Source organism: Paramormyrops kingsleyae, chromosome 7 (genome assembly GCF_048594095.1).
Source record: "Paramormyrops kingsleyae isolate MSU_618 chromosome 7, PKINGS_0.4, whole genome shotgun sequence".
Lineage (NCBI taxonomy): Eukaryota > Metazoa > Chordata > Actinopteri > Osteoglossiformes > Mormyridae > Paramormyrops > Paramormyrops kingsleyae.
Window position 1 is genome coordinate 20,449,500 of NC_132803.1, and position 22,396 is coordinate 20,471,895.

A 22,396-nucleotide genomic window follows, 5' to 3' on the forward strand; every position below is an offset into this window, starting at 1 on the left:
TAACCACAAATTAAATAGCAATCAATAAGTGCACTTGTGTATCAATTATTCCAGCATATTTCATGACATATATCATAAACCATTCATCCATCTTCATAACCACTGTTCCAGTACAGGGTTGTGGTGAACCTGGAGTCTCTCCCAGGCAACGGAAGGCACCAGCCAGGACTGGATACCAGTCGATCGTAGGGCAAACACTCATACAGTCACTTGCACATTTGGAAATTTCAAGTATACAATTGATCTGCATGTCTTTGGAGTGTAGAAGGAAATTATACGTATACAGACAAAACCCACAGTGTCACAGACACACACACAAACACAGGTTTGTAATTATATCTTTGTGGGGACTCCCCATTCATTTCTATTGTGAAAACTCTAATCCCAACATGAAAACCTTAACTCCTACCCATCCCTAACCTTAACCATACATACAAACAAAATATATATATATTTTTTTTTACTTTTTGGATTGCATTCACAGATCTTTGTGGGGATCTGAAAAAGAGTCCCCACAACATGAAAATAACAGGTGGACATTTTAGATACATTGTGAAGACATTTGGTCCTCACAATGTAATATAAACATAACACTTTTGGAATTTTTAGTTGTTTGATTGTATTCCCAGAAAAAATTGCATTCATCAAAAAAAAATTCCCCACAATGTAATACATGCATACACACATACACAAATCAACAGATTTCTAATGTGAAGAGCAGGTAACCAAATGTCTGTGTTTTTTATATATGGCAGGACAGGTCAAACTCAAACCTGAACTCAACCTAACATTAGACTGCACTTGTCCTCTTTTAAAGAGGTCATTCTCCTAGATGTTCACATAAGATATCCGGAATTGTTTAACCCATGTGTTCTTCAATGATATAATGTAAACATGCCTTGCGTTGTTTAATAAGGCTGACTACGATGACTGGAAAGATCCAATAAAAAGTCAGGAGCTGTGTGGCCAGACATTTCCATAGGGTTCACAAACCTTCCCCCACATCTGTATGTGCCTTTTCCATAAGGCATCAGGCCTCCACGACCGGCTACCCAGCCACCCGTTAGCAGTGAGAAATGCATCACGTTCACAGGCAGCGCTAACCGCCTCATGTGGTGCCGTGTGAACATCTTCTTGGTGTGAAAAATAATGTGAGTTGGCGGGGGTGTGAATCCTTGGAGTGCACGTCTCTGCTGCCTGATGCGAATGGAGGGAGGATGGGCAGGCTTTGCAGCGACATGAAATAATTCAATTGTACCGGATTTCCTCACTGAAAAATCATACGCTTCCATGCACATATTTTTCATTAGTCTAACGTGTACACAGTTTAATGGAACATCAAGAAACATTTAACAAGACAAACTAAAAAGTGTTAATTTTACTTTAAATGTATTCATTTAATTTACATTACAGTAAAATCCATTTTTAACGGACTTCAAGGGACCTGGCAAAACAGTCTGTTATATCCAGAGTTGCTTTATGCCCAGAACACAACTACAGGACACCATTTACTCATGCCACACCCCAGCAGACATACTTGTGGTATAGATTATTATATTGTACATGTATTAATCCAACTTTACCTGACCAGATGCGTGACTATTAATAATCCTGACTATGTATCTGCCCTGAATATCACCAGCACGCCAGGCACCTTGTAGGCGGAGTGGCATGTCGGTTATAGCCGAACAAAACTATAACTAAAAGCGGCCCTGGGACCCAATTGTTTGTCCGTTATAAGCGAAATTCCGTTATATGCAAGTCTGCTATATCCGATGCTTTTTCTGCATGTCCGTTATAGCTGAACAAAACTACAGCTAAAAACGGCCCTGGGGACCAAATTGTTTATCCGTTATAAGCAAAATTCCGTTATGTATGAGTCCGCTGTATCCGATGCTTTTTCTGCATGTTCTAAAAAGCGCACGGCCGGGACCAGCGGACCTCGTCCGTTATAGACGATATTCCGTTATAAGTGAGTCCACTTATAATGGATTTTACTGTACTATATAATATGCTAAAAATAGGATGTGGTGGAAAATATATGCAATTGTATCAATATTTCAATTGCTATCATATCTTAAAAAACAATAATCAGAAACCTCATAAGAAAGTCGACAGCGGAAATTAGCATGAAAGCATTGCTAAGGTTTTTTATAAGTTATGCAACTATGCTGAATGAAGAATGAAGATTCATAGCATCACAAAGGGCATTACATGGGCAAATTATTTTAGTCCACTTCTTTCTTATATCTGTACCCTGACGTATACATTTCCCATGGCAGCTTAAGGGACTTATTTTACTTTAAGGTACAACAGATAGTCTTGTATTACAAGATATGGGGAAAAATGTACAAGCTGCGGATATGGAGAGAGTATAACTGCATTGTCATTCTGGACAGGACTTCCCGACTATATTAGCAGGGCAGATGGGCTGGTTGGAGAATTTATCGCATAAAAAGCAGGTGGGCAGCGGGATATTTATGGCTTAAATGCAGATAGAGAAGTAACTGGATGGTGAACTTCGAGTCACATATCCCGTAATACCAATCAAGTATAAAAAGGCTAACTGTGTTTCAGTATCAGCTGGTGAGTTTAAGTTCGGGGGAATCACTGTCCAAGACATCACCAACAGGGTCCCCTCAAGGGTCTTATTCAACAGAGATAACAAATCATTCGAAGCCCTTATCACAAAAATACTCAAAGCCAGCTCGTTACATCAGCAGCATACACTGGGAACAAAGCAACTCTTGAAATTATACCTGGAACACAGCCACCCGAATGAGGGAACTGCAGCAGACAACAGTACTCAGGGCATGTAATGTTAAGGAAGGGCTACATACGCATATTTCTATCCTTTTAGAAGTTTCGTAACAGAAAAGCAACATGACGCTGAAAGGCTTGTGTTGGGTGAGATTGTGCTTGACTTTGCTCAATGATTCTCAAGCATAATCTCAATGTACGGACAACAACAGAGTAGCAGGAAATAAGAACAAGCCCGAATGGAGTGGGTGTGGGGCGGGGGTTGGGGGGCGGAAGTGCCGATGTGTCCTAAATTGTATCCACTTGAAATGGATGAAGTTTACATAAGTCTCTCAGAGTAAACATCAGTCAGTAATGCAATAATGCAACATTAATAAACTCCTGGTATAATACATATAGATGCTACTCAAATGATTTTGCATGAACTGCATTTTATTGGTTTAGGCTTTGTCTAAGTATGCTTGTCATTTCTCCTGCTCTACAAGTTACAGGTTAAAGTCTTACCTACAGTGATCATTGTTGACACACCACTGCACACAACAACAATACATGTCCTCTGCATTTAGCCCATACGTGACAATGTGACATAGCAGGGGGCAGCCAATTCAGCGCCCGGGGAACAGTGCTTGGGGGTGGTATCTTGCTCAGGGTACCTCAGTAGTACCTTGCGCTTCCCTAACCATTAGGCCACCACAGCCCCTTCGCATATCATTGTATTTCTGAATTGTGAAATTTAACGCCACGGTGAGTTTCATGGGCGAGTAAGACAAAAATATGCACATCTAAGTCACTTTAAATGTTCCAGTTGAATTTACACATTCTGCATGGTGTAATATGCCCTGCAGTGTTTAAAGAGGTCAATGTGCTTGGTGGGGGAGCATGTGAGATTAGCATACAGTACGTGTGTCCCTGTGCTTGTACAGAACTGTATATTGCAGAGCCTGGGGGGAAAACAACAGTTAGGGGTTTTGGCATCCGACTTACTTAGAGTACTTACAGTATGTATGTAATGACACCAATACTCCTGCAAGGAAAAGGAAAAATTTCACAAGAGAAAGGGGGAAATCCTCAGCGCATCACCAATGGCGCAGTCAACGAGCGGCTCACCACATGTCAGCCTCCAGGCCAAGCGGCTCGTAATTCACAACTTCTGGAGCTGTAGAAGCAAGACGGAGAAAAACAAGATACAGATGATATAGTTTTAGGGTTATGGCTCTAGAACGCCATTCTCATCCTAACTATAGTAAAATCTATGCTAAGATTCATAAAACAGAAAGCAGAACAGTAAGCTTGAACATTCTGGCACTTAAAGTTAATACTGTATATCTATTTCTCCAAGATTCCCAAAATGCAAACAGCACAATCATACAGTGGCTGTCTAGTGTCTTCTTACTGGATTTGGTAGTGGCGACTTGGCCACTCATATTAACTTATTGCCTAGGCCCCTAATATTATGCACCTAGCTAATTTAAGCCTGACTGAGCCCAAAAAAAAGGGAAATTCTGGCAGCATCCTCTGTTTAACACTGCTGGTCTCATTAAAATTCAATGTATTAATATTTAATTATTAGTTAAGGCTTATGCCTTTATTTAATATAAATATGAGCAATAATTTTTGACCAATAATTTTATATTTAGATTGATTCCCCACCAGGGTTGGGGCCATTCCGGAATGCATTGATCAATTCCAGTCCAAATCGGGAAATGGAACTGGAGCTGGGATTGGAAAAAAAACTACAGGGAACAGAATTGGAGTTGAATTTGAATTTCAGGGAGATTTAAGTTCCAACTCCAGTTCCATTTCCTGATTTGGACTGGAATTGATCAATGCATTCCGGAATGGCCCCAACCCTGTTCCCCACTCTAAACTGTTTCCGTATCTCTACCATATTGAACTGCACAGTATCATTTTCTTTTGAATCGCATTGTGTTCAATCAAATTGCGTCGAATTGCGCCGCGTCACAATAGGGGTGAATCATATCATATTACATTAGCAGTTGCTTCATATGTATCTTTAATGTATCAGATCACTGCCAATGCTTTGAGATGTGTATCGCATTGCCTCAGTGATGGAGTTGCACATCCCTAGTTTATAGGGAGCCATGCCCATTTGACATGTATGGTTATCATGCTCCTCCTCCCCAAGGAGGACAAAATTAAATAAAACAAGCAAAAGAACAAATGAATGAATGAAAGGAAATAAGCCCCAAATAAAACAAACACAGTGTAAAATGAGCCACTACATGGGAAAGTTCCAGGACTGCAAACTTCCATACACCCAACCAGACAGAAAAGACTGTCTTCCCTCATTCTGCCACCAATACCTCTGTCCCACCACTAGAAGGCTCCTTGTGATAGTTGGTATAGCTAATGACAAACTTCAAGACCACAATGACTGGCTGAGCCAATCAGCCTTAAGACTGATGTTTCATTCCTCTGCTACTACTGGCTACTGCAGTATGGAAAAAGGAGGGGGGTTTTCTGATGCAAACAGAGCTGATTCTCTATAAATTCCCATTTGTAGATTTTTCGGATTTCGAGTTTTTTTGCTAAAAAAAAAAAAAAAAAAAAAAAGAGAGAAACTGACCAACAAATTCTGGAGTCCCAAAGATGTTTTTGAAGTCGTGACCAAAATTGATCTTGTGAGCCAGACCAAAGTCGATGAGCTTAATGCGTGGATGAGGCACCATGTTGTCCAGCAGCATGATGTTCTCAGGCTGTGGAAAGAGAGGAGAATACAGGAAGCAGCTGTTGGGGCAGGTAAAGCACACACAACATTACAGGATGCCTCCCTAAAAATCAGAAGCACATGCGAGCAGTAACAACATTGTTACCATTTTTTTTGTTTTTGTCTGCATGCCCAGCTATGCTGAAAGACTGCCAATATTTTCATGGGCGGATAAGACAAAAATATGCACATCTAAGTCACTTTAAAGTAGGCTAACTTAAGCACACATTTTAACAGGAAATTCTTTAATGACATTGGCTGGATGATAACAGTGATGCCGTGTTAGAATGCTGCTTTTTTAGAAGCTCCCCAATGACTTAGCTAGTAAAGGAACTCGACTCAAGTGTAGGCTTGAACTGTAGGCTGTAGCTTGAAAAGCAAATGTAGCTTTGAGCTATGTCATCTATGGAACACGACCAAGAGAGCATAGAGGAAGGGGTGGCTTATTTTAGTTTTGGCTGACTGCTCTATAAACAGATATTAAAGAGCTGTATTGCTTTGTGTCACCAGTTGCCTGGACCCAGTGATGTGCTTCTTAGCCAATGAGCGATAGTGTGACAAATAGCCTTTGGCTAACAAGCAGGGGTATTGAAAGATCAGCACATTATGTCCTTGATGCTTCCTGGCACTTACAAGGAGGTGCTGTGGACAGCCAAGTAAAAGTGGTAATCGAGGACTAAATGGAGGCGAGAATGACAATAAAAGTCCCCTCCATTTCTGCTACCCTTATCCCTCTCTGTTGCTGACATTCAAGTGATACGTTATTAATTGAAAATATATTGTGCGGTGTGAGTAACTATATTCTGCTATTGGTTTCAGATTTTTTCTATTCAATAATTAGTTACATTGCATGAAAATGAACATAGGGTGCAGTGAAAGCGATAATATACCTTTGAAATTTTAATGATATCATTTTTAGTGATCTTTAAGCCATCAAAGCTTGATACAACAGGACCCTGTAAACTTTGAATTATGTATCACATGCTGTATATTTTTTAAATTGTACCTACATCATACACTATTAATCCTTAAATATAATTAAGCATTATTATAGCAAAGACACAGGAATGGGTGAAACCACCATGTGTGAGAGAAAAAGCTCCAGATTCCAGGTGTAGGGTAATTGTGCTCAAAAGCAATTTAATAGCCTGGGAATGCTGGAAGACACAATTAAGGGCCCTGCAAACTGACAGTAGAAAATGCAAGAAAATGCAAGCCTCTGTTTGGCCAGAAAAAAGAAGCTAACACCTTCAAATCAAAGTGGGCGATCTGCTTTGAGTGAAGGTACGAGACGCCATCCAGGATCTGCCTGAGAAACTGGGTCGCTTCCTCCTCTGTTAGGGACTCCTTCTCAGCCAGGAAATCGAAGAGCTCCCCCCCAGCCACACTGTGATGTCAAGAAAGAAATGTCATGTTGGTGAAAGTAAGAAACAGGATGTCTGTCCTTGTCAAATGACCAAAAGCATTGTTTGAGTGTTTCTGTGATGAACATGGTTGTTATATATAGGTTATTTATATATTATATATTGTTCGTTTATACATATATTTAAGGACAGTGAATCAATAAAAAAAAACTAACTAATTAATTGCATGGATTTCTGTGACTAATAACATCAAAACTTACAATCACAAATATTTACACAATGAATCCCTAAGTTAATGTACAATTAACCCAATTGGAGTATATGACTCATTCTCACAAACTCATTACTGTAACATCAATTTTGTCTGATTTTTTAAATTATTTTGAAGACGGACTTAAGTTATACAACTTCATCATTTAAACTGCCTATGGGGAAGTTAATCAGTTTTGTCATATTACCATTTATATGTGTAATAAACAAAAGTACTTCATCATCATTCGTCTCAGACAGATCACTCAGCTAAGGAGGGAGGAGGCAGCTTTTAGTCACTATGGTCCCAAACTCCGGAACTGTCTCCCAGAAAGCCAGAGAGCTACTGAATGTCTTAATACTTTCAAAATTAGGCCAAAAATGCATCTTTTCACTACTGCATCTAATAATCTACAGCAATTAAATTATTAAATTTTATGTACATATTATAACCAGTTACTTTATCTAGAATTTTTTGACAAAATCAGGATTCCACCCCCCCCCCCCCCCCCCAAAAGAAATAGGGGGTAGAGTCCTCAGTAAAGTAGGGGTAGATCCCTCATGAGGTAGGGGCTAGAGTCCCCTGTGAGGTAAGGGCTAAAATTCTAGGTGAGGTAGGGGCTACAGTCCCCTGTGAGGTAAGGGCTAAAATACTAGGTGAGGTAGAGGCTAGAGTCCCCTGTGAGGTAGCGACTACAGGTTCTTGTGAGGTAGGAGCTAGAGTCCCCAGAGAGGTAGGAGCTAAAGGCCTTGTGAGATAGTGGCTAAAGGGCATGGTGAGGTAGGGGTTAAAGTCCCCTATACAGAATGTGAGTTGTCCTGGGGTTCTGGTGGTATTTCATTTTTTGTGCTTATTTTAATTTCTTTCTTTTTCTTCTTTTAAAATGTCTGTAAAGCAATTTGTAAACCCTGAGGGTAAAACAGTGCTAAATCAAAAACAATGATAAAGAGAAAAAAAAATGGCAACACTAACCAGAAATTAAGGAAAAATATGTTATCATAATGTGGGTTATGTGCAATAAAGTTGAAAAATTTACAAACATTACATCTATTTTTTTGTTCTTTGATTTTTGGCCACCTATTTGAAACCATTGTCAGAGAATGGAAGAATGGAATGAATGGAATGAAATAATTTTAATATATCTAAAAATTAAGATCATGTGAATTGCTCTATACGAAAAACAGAAGAAATAACATGGGTCCGCCCTCTCGTGGGCCCACCCCCTGCAGGGGGAGCCGTGGGGGTTGGGTGCAATGTAGATCGGGTGGCAGTAGATGGCAGGGGTCTGGTGGGAAAGGAGCCTGAGCTGGTGCGCGAGGTTAAGAGATACGGAATGGATATAGTCGGGCTCACCTCGACGCACGGCTCAGACTCTGGAACCAAACTCCGGGAGAGGGGCTAGACTATATTCCACTCTGGAATTGCCCCTGGTGAGCAGTGCCGGGCAGGGGTGGGGCTACATATAGCTCCCCTAGTTCAGTGCCATTGGATTGAAGTTTACCTCAGTAGATGAGAGGGTCGCCTCCTTTCAACTTTGTGTCAGGGGACGCACTCTGACGGGTGTTTGTGCCAAACACCAGTTCGGAGTATCTGGCCCTCTTGGAGGCCTTGGTGGGGGTGCTGGAAGGTGCCCCGTCTGGGGACTCCATTATTCTCCTGGGGGACTTTAATGCTCACATGAGTAAAGACAGTGAAACCTGGAAGGGTGTTATTTATGGAGGGCTAAGAGTGCCAAAATTAAATAAATAAATACACCAATAATTAATTAATTAAATGTGCCATGAATTGTTTAAAATGGGAAATGTAAAGATAAATTATTACTTAAATGTGTCATGAATTATTTAAAATGGGAAATAAAAATATCGTTAATTAAATGTGCCATGAATTATATCTACCATTAGAAATAAAATCATTATTAATTAATTACATGTGTCATTTATAATTATTTCACTATTTATTTAATTTTGGCACTTTCAGCACATCATGAATTAATTTTATCTGTCAGTGTGACCCATCAAAGTCAGTAGGCGGGACAAACAATGATCTATCTGGATCTTGTGCAGCCGATTGTTTTGGTCTGAAGCTGTGTCATTTCCAACATGGCGCTACCAATCATGGACCAGGCCCAATACTGCGCATGTATTCACATTTTGCGGCAGACTGTGATTCAGGGCATGGATGTCGTGTATCATCATTCATTGGTCACGTATTGTGAGATGGGTCATTGATGTTTATATTTATAGTTCAGCCGTCACTTTATTGTGGTATTTAAACCATATTGCTTTGCAGATTGTAATATTTGCATGTGTGCGCGTTGCTTTTAGTGCCGGTGTTCTGACAAAACATCCTACCTATCGAGACGTGCTATCGAGCCTTTCTGCGCATGTGCAGTTCCACCGTTTTGGGATTAGGGTTAGGTTGTAGGGGTTAGGGTTAGGGTAAGAGTTTTAGGGGGTTTTGGGGGGTTATGGTTAGGGTAAGAGTTAGGGTTAGGGCTATCGATTAGCACTACGGTAGGATGTTTTGATAAAGTAGGACGTTTTGTCAGAACACCGGACAGTAATCTTACACTTTCCCAATTGATATTGCTGAACAGATGCCTTTTCTTTAGAAATCGTAATAAAATTGGGGTGTATATCAATCTTGTGTACCCATATTGCTTATCAAGGGGCTGTGATATATGTACAGCATTTTCTAAAAAAAAAAAAGTCACTCCAAAATAATAGTTAAGAACTTTTATTTGCACAACATAAACAATGTTTATGTTGTGCGGTTTGGCCCAAGATAAAACAATCGGTCGTCTGTCAGAAACAAATATAATTTGCTTCATTTAGCACCACAAAACACAGCTGCCATAACTGACAGGAGTGTGTGGTAATTACACTGATACAATTAAGAAAAGAAATGACTAAGGAGAAAAAAGCAGGCTTAGTTTAAGTAACTTCACAGCACATCGAACTGGGAGTAGTACATAATGGTAACATTAAAGTAATGTCACCATTGACTAAAATTGATGGCCATACCCTGTATTTTACGTCGCTCCTTCTGAAGCACATTAGGCATTAAAGGCCTATGCGAAATAAAATCTTTTAAAGTCGAAGGACTCGATCATTATCCGGTTAATTCTCTTTCCTCTCGCTGTCGACATTATCATAAAAAATCAACAGACGATGAAATGTGACGCGATGCCATAAAAATAGCACGCCTTCTTCCAGAAGTCGCAAGCGTGCGCATGCGTAGTAGCGGAAGTTACATTTTCGGTAGTGACAGACACCCCTACCTATATATCGCTCAATTAAGGCCGTTGCGAAATTCTTCTTCTTCTTGATTATTATAGGTAGCAATGTAAAAACAAATACTGCCATCTATTGTCTCGGAGTATGTTGACGGGTCCCATACCGATCCATTATCTGGGATCTATTTGTTTTGACTTGCTGTACAGGGTAACCAATCAGATGTTACTCTCGGTTGACGACCCGCAGTGACCCGCCTACTGACTTTGATGGGTCACACTGACAGATAAAATTAATTCATGATGTGGTGAAAGTGCCAAAATTAAATAAATAGTGAAATAATTATAAATGACACATGTAATTAATTAATAATGATTTTATTTCTAATGGTAGATATAATTCATGGCACATTTAATTAACGATATTTTTATTTCCCATTTTAAATAATTCATGACACATTTAAGTAATAATTTATCTTTATATTTCCCATTTTAAACAATTCATGACACATTTAATTAATTAATTATTGGTGTATTTATTTATTTAATTTTGGCACTCTTAGCCCTCCATAGTTATTGGGAGGAATGGCCTGACTGATCATAATCCGAGTGGTAATCTGTTATTGGACTTCTGTGCTAAGCATAGTTTGTCCATAATGAGCACGATGTTTGAGCATAAGGGCATAAGGGTGTTCATAAGTGCACTTGGCAACAGAGCACCCAAGACTGCAGTTCGATGATCGATTTTGTAATCATATCGTCGGATCTGGGTCCATATGTTTTGGACACTTGTGTGAAGAGAGGAGCTGAGCTGTCAACTGATCATCACCTGGTGGTGAGTTGGATCCGATGGCAGGGGAAGATGCCGGATAGACGGTGGGTTGACCCAAATGCATAATGAGGGTGTGCTGGGAGCGTCTGGTGGAGGCCCCTGCCCAGGAGATCTTCAACTTGCACCTCCGGCAGAACTTCTCTTTTCTTCCAAGGGATTCAGGGGACATGGAGCCTGAATGAGCCATGTTCCATGACCGGAATTCCATTTCTGAGCTGGCAGTGCAGAGCTGTGGCCGTAAGGTCTTTGGTGTCAATTGCGGCAGCAATCCCCGAACCCGGTGGTGGACACCAGCAGTAAAGGGATCTGTCAGGCTGAAGAAGAAGGCCTTCAAGGCTTGGTAAGCTTGTGGGACTCTGAAAGCAGCGAACAGGTACCAACAGGTCAAGGAAGCGGCTCAGGCGGATGCTGAGGCAAAAACTTGGGTGTGGGAGGAGTTGGGTGAGGCTATGGAGAAGGATTTTCGGTTGGCCTCAAAAAGATTCTGGCAAACCATCAGGCGACTCAGGAGGGGGAAGCAAGGCTTCACCAATGCTATTTATAGCAGGTGTGGTGAGCTGTTCGCCTCAACTGGGGATATAGTCAGGCAGTGGAAGGAATATTTTGAGGATCTCCTAAATCCCACTGATACGCCTTCCTCGGAGGAAATTGAGCTGGAAGACTTAGAAGAGGACTTGCCTATCTCTGGGGCTGAGGTCACTGAAGTAATCAAACAACTACTCAGTAGTAGGGCTCAGGGGGTGGATGAGATTCGACCTGAGTTCTTGCAAGCTCTTGATGTTCTGGGGTTGTCTTGGCTGACATGCCTCTTCAGCATTGCATGGATGTCGGGGTCCCAATCTTTAAGAAAGGAGACCGGAGGATGCGTTCCAGCTTTAAGGGGATCACACTCCTCAACCTCCCTGGAAAGGTCTTTGCTGGGGTACTGGAGAGGAAGATCCGTCTATCCATTGGTTGAACCTCAGATCCAGGAGGAACAATGTGCATCAGAACACTGGACCATCTCTTTGCACTCACAAGGATACTGGAGGGTTCATGGGAGTTTGCCCAACCAGTCTACATGTGTTTTGTGGACTTGGAAAAGGCATACAACCATGGGAGGTCCTGTGGGGGGTGCTCCAGGAGTATGGGGTCCATTATTACAGGCCATCAGTTCCCTGTACAAATGGAGCAAGAAACTGGTTTGCATTGCCAACGGTAAGTCAGACTCGTTCCCGGTGGATGCTGGACTCCATCAGGGCTGCCCTTTGTCACTAATTCTGTTCACAACTTTTATGGACAGAATTTCTAGGCATAGCCAAGGGGCAGGGGGTGTCCGGTTTGGGGGAATCAGGATCACATCTTTGCTTTTTGCAGATGATGTGGTCTTGTTACATCAATCGGGCTGTAACGTGCAGCATGCAATGGGGCAGTTTGCAGCTGAGTGTGAAGCAGCCGGAATGAGGATCAGCACTTCCAAGTCTGAGGCCATGGTTCTCAACCAAGAATGGGTGGATACTGCTTCAAGACATTCGGGAGGGGCAGAAACGAGAGCCGCTACTCCGCATCGAAAGGAGCCAGTTGAGGTTGTTCGGGCATCTATCTAGGATGCCTAGATGGGGAGGTGTTTTGGGCATGTCCAACCAGGAGGAGGCCCCGGGGCAGACCCAGGACACGCTGGAGAGATTATGTCTCTCGGCTGGCTTGGGAACGCCTTGGTATTCCCAACCAATCCTCCAATTAGTGGAGCTGGAGGAGGTGGCTGGTGAGAGGGAGGTCTGGGAATCCCTGCTTAGACTGCTGCCAACCAGGAGCCGACCATGGATAAGTGGTGGAAAATGCATGGATGTATGAATTTAATACATTTTAGACAATGAATTATTGTTTTCATATTTTATCAAAGCAAAACTGTGTGGATTAGTTGCAAGAGAGAAAAAATATGTCACGCAGAAGTTAACTGTAGAAACGGTGGTTAACTATATCTCCATGACCCTCTTGATCAACACGTTAAAGTTTTACTGTTGAGGTATGTGAAAGGCTTTCCAAGTTAGCTGGGTGAGTGAATATGTGGGATGAAAACTACAAATCAGTCTGGTGAATGATTAACTAAAAGGGGCAGCTGCTTTCTACGGTATATATTAGACATGAACTGACATGTTATAAAAATTTGTTTTTTTGTCATCTTATGTGTGGATTTGTTGGTTGTTGCATTTGATCCAAAGGTTGCTGGTTCTAATCCCTTAGCTGGCACAGGGAAATCACTGTGGGGCCCATGAATAAGGCCCTTAAATCCAGTTACTCCAAGGACTGGCTGACCCTGCTTTCTCAGCTGTACTTTACTCCCTTGCTAGCTAAACAAATAAATGTAAACGTGATGGCATCCAGTACAGTAGCCAAGGGGAAGTGAAGCACTGTTTTGCAGCTATACTCACAGTTCCATAATGAGGATGACCTCGGCCTTGTTCTCGAACACGTCATGCAGTGCGACAATGTTGGGATGTTCAATCTCCTTCAGGATGCCAACCTCACGGTCGATGGCCTCTCTGGTCACACCTCGACGGCTGGACTTGTTGCGCCGCTTCCTGATGAACTTGGCTGCATACTCTACTCCTGTGCCTTTCTCCAGACATTTCCTGACCACTGCGAACTGGCCGCTGCAGACCAATGACCCATGCAAAGTCAATAAACTTTTGGAGGAACATGGAGAAGCATTGAAAGTACAAAGGCAATCCAGAATTACAGTTCTGCTTTGTTCATTTCTGAGGTTGGTATATCAGTCATACAAAATACATTAATTCTCCTCTTTTGCATGGAAATATTACATTTGATTATGTCAAGAGATTGGTTTTATAATTCTCCAGTAAATGAAAACTGTTGTGATACAGTTGTAATATCTGTTTGCAGTACTTATTTAGTTAACTTGTTTTGTTAATCTGTATATTTTTCAATACTTAAAAATTGTATCTTCTTATGTGTTGTAAGCAAACAAGAGAATAGACCTTGAAAATTAAACAGTGTTTTGTTTTGTCGTTGTTTTACCATCACAAACACATGCACCCTCCAAGCTGGGGTAAACCCCGATTTTAAAGTATAAACAGATGTCGCCTCTTGTGCACCAAGCCCCACTCTGGAACATACTTATGTTCTTTTGTTCTGTTTGTGAGGTGAGTCATAATGAATCAGAGTGTTTTGAGTCACACGGGGTACAATGCACCACTAACGATGCGGGTACGGAAAAGTAGATGCTGTGGTTTTTCAGTAACCGTACGTGGCCAAAGAGCTGGACAGGGAGTCAGACCACCGGGTAATCTCTGGATTATCATTTTTAAAAACACACCGATTCCATTGCACAGTACAAGTAGCTGAGAGAGCCACATGAATAAATCTTATATACTTGTGCTTAAAAGGTATATAATGGGACCCCCCCCCCCCCAAAAAAAAATAGAACTAGCTGTAGTAGCACAACTTCTTAAAGTTACCGTAATTGCACAGACACTGGAGCTCAAAAAACAGTGAGAGGATCTAAGAAACTGTTTCCACATTAATTGGAAGTAGAGGACCCCATCCATTTTCGATTTGGTTCTTATTCATCAAAGCTTTTCACAAAATAAAAACTCGTAGTACAATAACATTTTATGTAAGGCTGAGTGTTTGCTGGAACTGATCCATGGAAAGCCTACTGCAATTGTGAAAGGTGCTTCAGCACACAAACTCAGGTACATCCTACTGATATGCTTAAAGGTCCATAGACTGCTCTGATAAAGAAAGGATTTTGTAAGAACCTTTCAGGTTAAAAGTTGCAGAATTGCTGATCATTTCCTGTACTTCATGGTGTTATCCTATTTGGTTCATTCATGGTTTTGTCTTTATTACTGTTTGGTTTCTGTTTTTTGAATAATCCCTGAAATCTCCTGAAATTAGTTTTTATTTATCATGCATTCTTAATTTACTGAAATTAGTTCTATTCATCATGCATTCATCAATCTCAGACTTCTTTCAGTCAACTATAGCATAAGTCCACCTAATTCATATTGTGCTATATATATTTTTTTTTTAATGCAGCCTAATATGAAACTTGCCTTTTAAAACACTTAAAAATCACAATAACTTGGGCCTTACACTTGTTGTTGCCTAGCAACAAAACCACTCAGACAGCACAAAGTTGGAGACAAATTTGCAGAAGTCTATTTTCATTGTTTGCGTCTCAATTAGCAAGTTGCTTCATGCATAAATTTTTATTGTTTACACAGTAGCCACGTGTGTCTTCAAAGGAAAACTGCAGTGCCAGAAAATTGGCCCTGAATGTGTGAAAGAGAAAACACGCTTGGGAAGGGCAGAGGCAGGGCTACTCGCACATATACTAACATACACACCGACAGTCACTGGCCATGCCAAAAACACTCAGTTACTTCAGCTTCTGTTTCCATGGCGTTTGAAGTGGAGAAATGGCTCATGATTTTAATCCCCTGCAGAGAATACAGCTTCATTTTGAAATGTAAATTGTTCACATTCAATGTTGCGGCTTTCTGACAAAAAAGGAAGTCTCTTCAATCTTCATGTGGATTTGGCAGTTTGAGCAAAGGCAGAAGATGCAAAAGTTCTAAGGGTCTTTAATTCCTAACTCGCCAAAACCATGGTGATGAAGTGTTTCTATTTGGCTACAGGTGCAAATTAATAGCTTAATGCCTGCTTTCTTATACCAACTCCTGTATTTACAAGATACTTACTAAGAAAAATGTGATGGGTAGCTTGCATCTTGTGTCACTGTTTAACATTTACATTACAAAATATGAAATAAAACAAATCTTCAATGAAATGGCATACATTTCATTAATTATAATGCATATGTGATTTCTAGATATGAAGCCAATAAAAATATACCATAACAAACATTATGGTATACCTATCAATTTTTATATAAAACTATTTTATGACTGTAGTAATGGAGTCCCAAATGTATGCATCTCGGGGCTCTCAGAACATTAATATAGAAAAGAAAAACACCACATCTCTAAAAGTTCATTAATCTGCAAATAAGCTTCATTCAGCATATAGTACTGGTGTTCAGTGGAAATACACAACCTCAGAATGGAAGCTTGTTACATTTACCTAAGGCCTAATGCAGTTTACTTGCTTGAAACACTACAAGCACCACAGACTCCTGCGTGGGAGATAAGAAGCTACACAATCGATGCTCCTGAGAGAAAATGCTTTGGCCTGAACTGTCAGAATATCATCTTCTGAGCTCCTAACAAAGCAAACAAGGCAGCTGTGCATATTAGCTGGGTAATTAATGACCCCAGATTAGGCTGTGCAGCTGTGCTCTTAGGAGTATTCCAGCATGTAAAGATCTGCGTTGAATCTTGCATCTCATCCCCATATTTCCTCAGCTTGTTCGTCAACTTATTTACATATTTTCAATAAATATACTTCATTGCTTTTTGTGAACATGGACTTATTTGAAAATATAGCCAGACATTTCCACATTTTACACATTTATTCACCTTGGTGTTAAACCAGATTCATGTTCGTGCCCATCCTTGTAATCACACAACTTACCAAGAATATGACACAAAACAGAACGATTGCTGTTTTTTTTGCACGACCAGTACAAAAACAATAAATAATAATAAACAAAACTATTTTCAAAGTGGAGTGTTTTTTAGATTCACTTCACATGCTAAAAATGCTTGGCTCAAAACTAAGGGGAGACATTCCTGTTTGGAGCACTGTGGCTCAGGCTTTGTGGCTCAGGACTCCCTCTGTTATTGAAAGGCTACTGGTTCAAATCCCATGGTCAACAGGATAAATTCACTGCTGTGCCCTGGGCCCATGGCCCCAATGGCTCCAGGGAGAGGCTGACCCTGTTCCCTCAATCACATGGTGCTCAAAGGTAGCTGCCAAATAAAAGAATAACTATCTCGCTCAGTAGCACAACATCACAGTCTGGTTAAAAACCATTGCATGCCTTTCCTTCTGTTTATCAGTAAATATATAACAGCAAAAATCTCCCCAGCAACCAGAACAATACAACACAGGAATTGGATAAAAAAAAATGACAGCTGTTTTCACAGACAGGTCTCTATTTCAGGAATTACAGGTGTGATAAAAGTGAAGAATCGCACAAAAAAAATAAACAACAGGCAAAAAAATAAAAAATTAAACAAGGTGTAGGAGAGGCGGACAAGCATGCAAAACATGTACTTCACAGCAACATCATTACACACTGGTATGGAGTTTCTTGCTAGAGTTACTGGGAAGGGTTAAGAAACCCAGCAACGAAGGACAGGCGGAATAAACTGGCAAAATAAACTGTGGCCGCTTGACCCTTCACTCCATGGACCGTAGGACTGGGGTGTGTTCAGCTGAAGCTGGCCGGGTAAATTTTGAAGCATCATTAGGAATGCGGCGAACACGAAAAAAATCAGCTACAAGAAATTTAAGAAAAAGTATTATTAAAACTCTGAATTATATGGGTGTTTTCAAAACAACTGTAAATAACAATTAAAATGAACTGGCAGGTCTGACAGGAAGTGTGGTGGTGCAGTAGTTAGCACCGTTCCTTAAACCTCTGGGACCAGGGTTTGAGTCTCTGCTGTGGCTTGACAGCATGCGTGTGGATTTTGAATGTTCTCCCCATGTTGTTTTGGGGTATCCTCCAGGTTCTCCCACTTCTACCCATTGTCCATGCTAAGATGAATTGAAGTTGCCAAATTGTCCTTGGGTATGAATGGTGAGTGAGCCCTGTGATCTGTCTTTAAGTTGAATTTGTAGGTAAGTCAGCACAATAATAATAATACAGTACATTTGTCATGACCTGCTCGTCCAACCCTCCTGTGTGCCACGCCCCCTTATTACCTCGTGTTGAATCCTGGTGTTTTCAGCTGTGTCTAGTTGTTGTTAATTAATTCAGTGTATTTAGTGCTTCTGTGTCTGTCTTACCCCTGTCCGGTCATTAACGTTGGATGTTGTTTGAGTTGTGTTTGTCCGCATTAAATCCTGTGATACCCGACTTCCCGACTACTGCGCCTGATTCCCCGGCTCGCTCCATAACAACATAATAATACAGTTGTAAAGAAAGGAACTACATACAGTGCTGTACTTCACAATGGGAATGAGTGCATAGAAGATGGATGATTATGATTTTTATGTTATGTCTCTGCATCCTTTTCTTGGAATAGCAATCAGCTGATCAATACCAGAGGAACTATACTGTATGTTTTATCCATTCCATCAGTTCCTCATTATAGTTTCTAAATTATGATTGATGATACTTTTGTTTCTTATGTGACACTTGTTCCTGAATTGTGGATACATCTTTGTTTAGACAAAAATCTCCTGTTTCTGTTTTTGTTAGACAACATACAGTTTATGTGACATTCTGATCATTATGTGGCTGGGATCATTTCAAGAGTGCCAAATTCTTTTCCATGGTTTCCACTGTTTTCAAGTCTATTACTTTAACTTCATTCATTACCGATATTATGTAATTCAGTCTTGCAAAACTCAGCACCACATGAAACTGGTACAAAATTCTGTTTCTTTCTTTTTGAATTGCAAGGATGCAATTATTTTGTTTTAATCCAGATACTTTAACCGATTTTCCCAAAATAACCCTTAAACTATTTCTTGACCTAACGTGAAATTTTTTGGCCTTAGTAGATAACAAAATACTGTAAAATGTAGAAAGTAATATGGGCACTGCTGGCAGACAAGCTGACATATTACTCTACCAGGAGAGTGAATTGAACCATTATTCTGTCACGTATCAGAGCTTTGTAGCAAACAATACAAATATTGATTCTCTGTTTCCTCTACCTGCAAAATCCATCAATTTTTCATAAGGATTCATTCAGTGCAGGTTCGAGGCGAGCTTTGAACTTATCCCATGTCCCATGGGGCACAGGCCATAATGCAAGGGACCACCAGTACTGAGTGCTAGTCCACACCCGACAGACTCGAACACAAACTCGCTGCCCAATAAACCACCGTACAGTCTCCCTGCAGTGTGAAACATCAAAGACAATCTACTTATAAAGCCAGGTCAATGTCAGTTGTTTCAATATAAATCTCCTTAAAGACTTCTGGAGAGGTACTGATATCAAGATGTTTCTAGAGAAGTACAGTGGTACCTCAGTTCTCGAACTCATTAAAACTCGAATTTCTTAAAATTCGAACCAACCAATTAGAATTTTTATTTTTTTTTACCTGGAACTCGATTTGAATCTCAGAAGTCAAACCGTGAACACTGACCTAAGATAACTTGTACACACGGGGAAATGAGTCACGCGGTACTTATCTCAGCGGAAACAAAGGGTTAGGCTTCAGTCTCAGCCTCACATTTGCTGTGATAGCATCGTGCATGTTTACACTAGCTGAATACATATATTTAGACTGTAAAAATACATTTAGACAATGATAGACAGTAACAGTAATTATTATATAAAATACATTTTAAAATAAAGATTTCTTATTAATTCTTATTAATAATAAACCATTAATAACTTTAATTATAATGATATTGTCGTGCCCAGCGGGGACAGAACGGAGACAAAGGCGCAGATGTTAGGGTATCGGGGAATACGCGGTTTAATTACAGGTAAGGCAGGCAAAACGCAGAAGGACAATACGATGACCGGACTGGGGAAACAAACTGAAACGCGGGCGAAATAGAGAGGACTAATGACAACAACCAGAAACAGCTGATCACACGGGGATTTCACACGCCGTTAACGAGGGGGCGTGGCACACGGAAGGAGCGGACGATCGGAGCAGGACACATTGCTTTTTTTTTTTAACTTTACACATTTTTTGGATACATTTATTTTCTTACTTTAAAAATTACCGTTTTGATAAATGTGCTTAGATGTGTTTAGCACAGTACATGCTTTTCTTGTTTTGTCCGGTTCATTTTGCGTATAAATGCTAAAAAAAACATATTTCAGTGTAATTTTTTGGGGCCGGGAACCAATTAATTGGTTTTCCATTATTTCTTATGGGGGAAATTCGATCAGAACTCGAACTTTTTAGGATTCGGTCCGGAGTTCTGAACGAATTAATTTCGAGTTCTGAGGTACCACTGTACTTGAAACCGGGGACGGATTACGGACCGGGCCAGCGAGGCCGCTGCCCAGGGGCCCTTGGGGTGCAGGGGGCCCGTGGGGCCCCTAGCCCAAAACAATTTGCAACGCTTATCAACAATGTATTTTCGTTTGTCTATTTTAGAGGGCCTACATTCTTTGATCCTCTGCCTACAAGGGCCCCTGACCTTATAGGGCCTCTGATGGAAACATGGAGGGAGGGCGTTTGGCTGCCAGGGGCCCACACAACCCATAATCCGTCCCTGCTTGAAACACAAATGAAAACCATAAATACTACTTTGAACCCAGAACATAGTTTAAAATGATTAGACTAAATACAAAAAACAGATGTGTGATATAAAAAAGATGCTCCTGTGATTTAAAGAAAATTTTACGGCAAAAAGTTTGGTTAAATATTATTTCTAGAATAACTTCTATTCTAATCTACTGTATACTGTTGTCCTAAAAGAATATGGCCTTAAAAGATTCAAAACACAGTAATACGTTTTATAATGAAAGTGCCGTGATTGTGGTTCTGTACCTACAAAACCTTAAAAAATAAATTGCCTCTAAAACCAGCTAACACTTACTTATTTCAGCCACCACTTCAAGGTTATTAAAATCACACACATCACTGGACCTACTCAGAATGCAGCTAAATTAATGAATGACAATGTGCTACATCAGCTAATCATAGTCAAAATATTTATTTGTATATACTGGACTTTGTTCTGTTCTAGAAGTGATGGATTTATAAGTCTCAGATGCCTGTATACCGTGTCATACACTAAATAGCCACTGGTAACAAAACACAGTGATAAATCAGCCTGTATTGGAAAAGCGATTGATGGATGGATGGATGGATGGATGGGTAGACGGAAGGTTTGCAAACATATTACACGATTCATCTTTTAGTTAAAATATAAACATAGACCAAGTATTTTAAACATCTCTGTGTTTGTATTTTTCCTGCTCTCTTTGTCAACCAAAGGGTTTCCCCAAGTAACTCTGGTGTAAGCTCACCTGGTGCCCCTAGATTGTACATAGAGTATCAGAGCATGAGTGATTAGCCCTCAATCCCATCCAAGGTGCCTCCTTCCTTGTGCTCTGCACTTCCTGCAATAAGCACCAGACTCACCATGGCTGGAAGTCATGGAAGATGCATGGAAGATGCATGGATGAAATACTAATGAAAAATGTTTCTTCAGCAGCCATATAATTGTTTAGAAATAATCATAATATGATTTCAACTGAGAACTGGCATAATTATAAATGTATACTGCTTTTGTACATCAAAATTATTTTATGTAAACTGAGTAATATTGTTATATAAAGCTTTAAAATAAAAATAAAAAAAATCATATGATTTCATTAACATCTGTTATGCTAAGGCCTCAGAATAGTCAGCGGCAGTTCATATTATATGCTGATTCAAATGCAGGACAAAACAGAACTACAGTACTCAGACTGCACACCAATACAACCTTTTAAAGTAGCTTATGGCATGTTAAGCAGAGGTAAAAACCTAATCTGCGGATTAAATGGGTGGGGCACTGCACTGTGTTTATCATTAGTTCTGCTAGATACATTAAGAGGAAAGCTCAGGATTTGCTGCTTCATTCTCCCGATGGAGATCAAACAGGTATGTTAATGGAACGTAGATGAAAGGCTAGCTGAGGGTCTAACAGCATTAATGAATCATCCTCTCCGGCATCTTTGCCCACAGACCTGGTCTGCTTGTGCCTGTGTTGCCATGGCAAACGTGCCCATCAGCTGCTCTCTCATCTACCCTCTATGCCCCATTACTAGGTTATTAACCTCACCTAGAGATCATTTAGAATTTATTTAGAAGTAGAAGGATTGCAGAGTCAGGGGCCCACAGTCACAGGAAGTGCAAAAAAAAAAGAAAAGTGAATCACACTCAACTCTCATTTGACAAAATCCTATTCAGTCCATTGTCAACCAATTTAAGAAAAATAAGTTCTGCTTGTTATTTTTGGAATAATCTCCATAAAGGATTATATGAATATCAATCAAGGTGTATTTTGCTGTAATTTCAGTATCATATTCCAAATCCCTACCAATGCCCACTCCCAGTGTTGAAAGATAAATGAGAAAGATCACTGCTAGAAAATTTCCAGTGCATGTATAAATAAAATTCAGACTAAATC

The 22,396-nt window shown here is 40.3% G+C and overlaps 1 protein-coding gene across 4 annotated transcripts in view; it reads right to left on the bottom strand.

The window, feature by feature from the left end:
- The window catches only part of LOC111847091 (death-associated protein kinase 1-like), a 59,957-nt gene that overhangs the window by 28,062 nt on the left and 9,499 nt on the right, over window positions 1-22,396 (bottom strand). For all 4 annotated transcript variants that reach the window (XM_072714479.1, XM_072714480.1, XM_072714481.1 and 1 more), the window contains exons 3-7: window positions 13,578-13,799; window positions 6,737-6,875; window positions 5,348-5,477; window positions 3,868-3,916; window positions 3,758-3,784 (exon numbers count right to left, since the gene is read on the bottom strand). In XM_072714479.1, coding sequence (XP_072570580.1) covers window positions 3,758-3,784; window positions 3,868-3,916; window positions 5,348-5,477; window positions 6,737-6,875; window positions 13,578-13,799 — 567 coding nt within the window. The remainder of the gene's footprint in view (window positions 1-3,757; window positions 3,785-3,867; window positions 3,917-5,347; window positions 5,478-6,736; window positions 6,876-13,577; window positions 13,800-22,396) is intronic.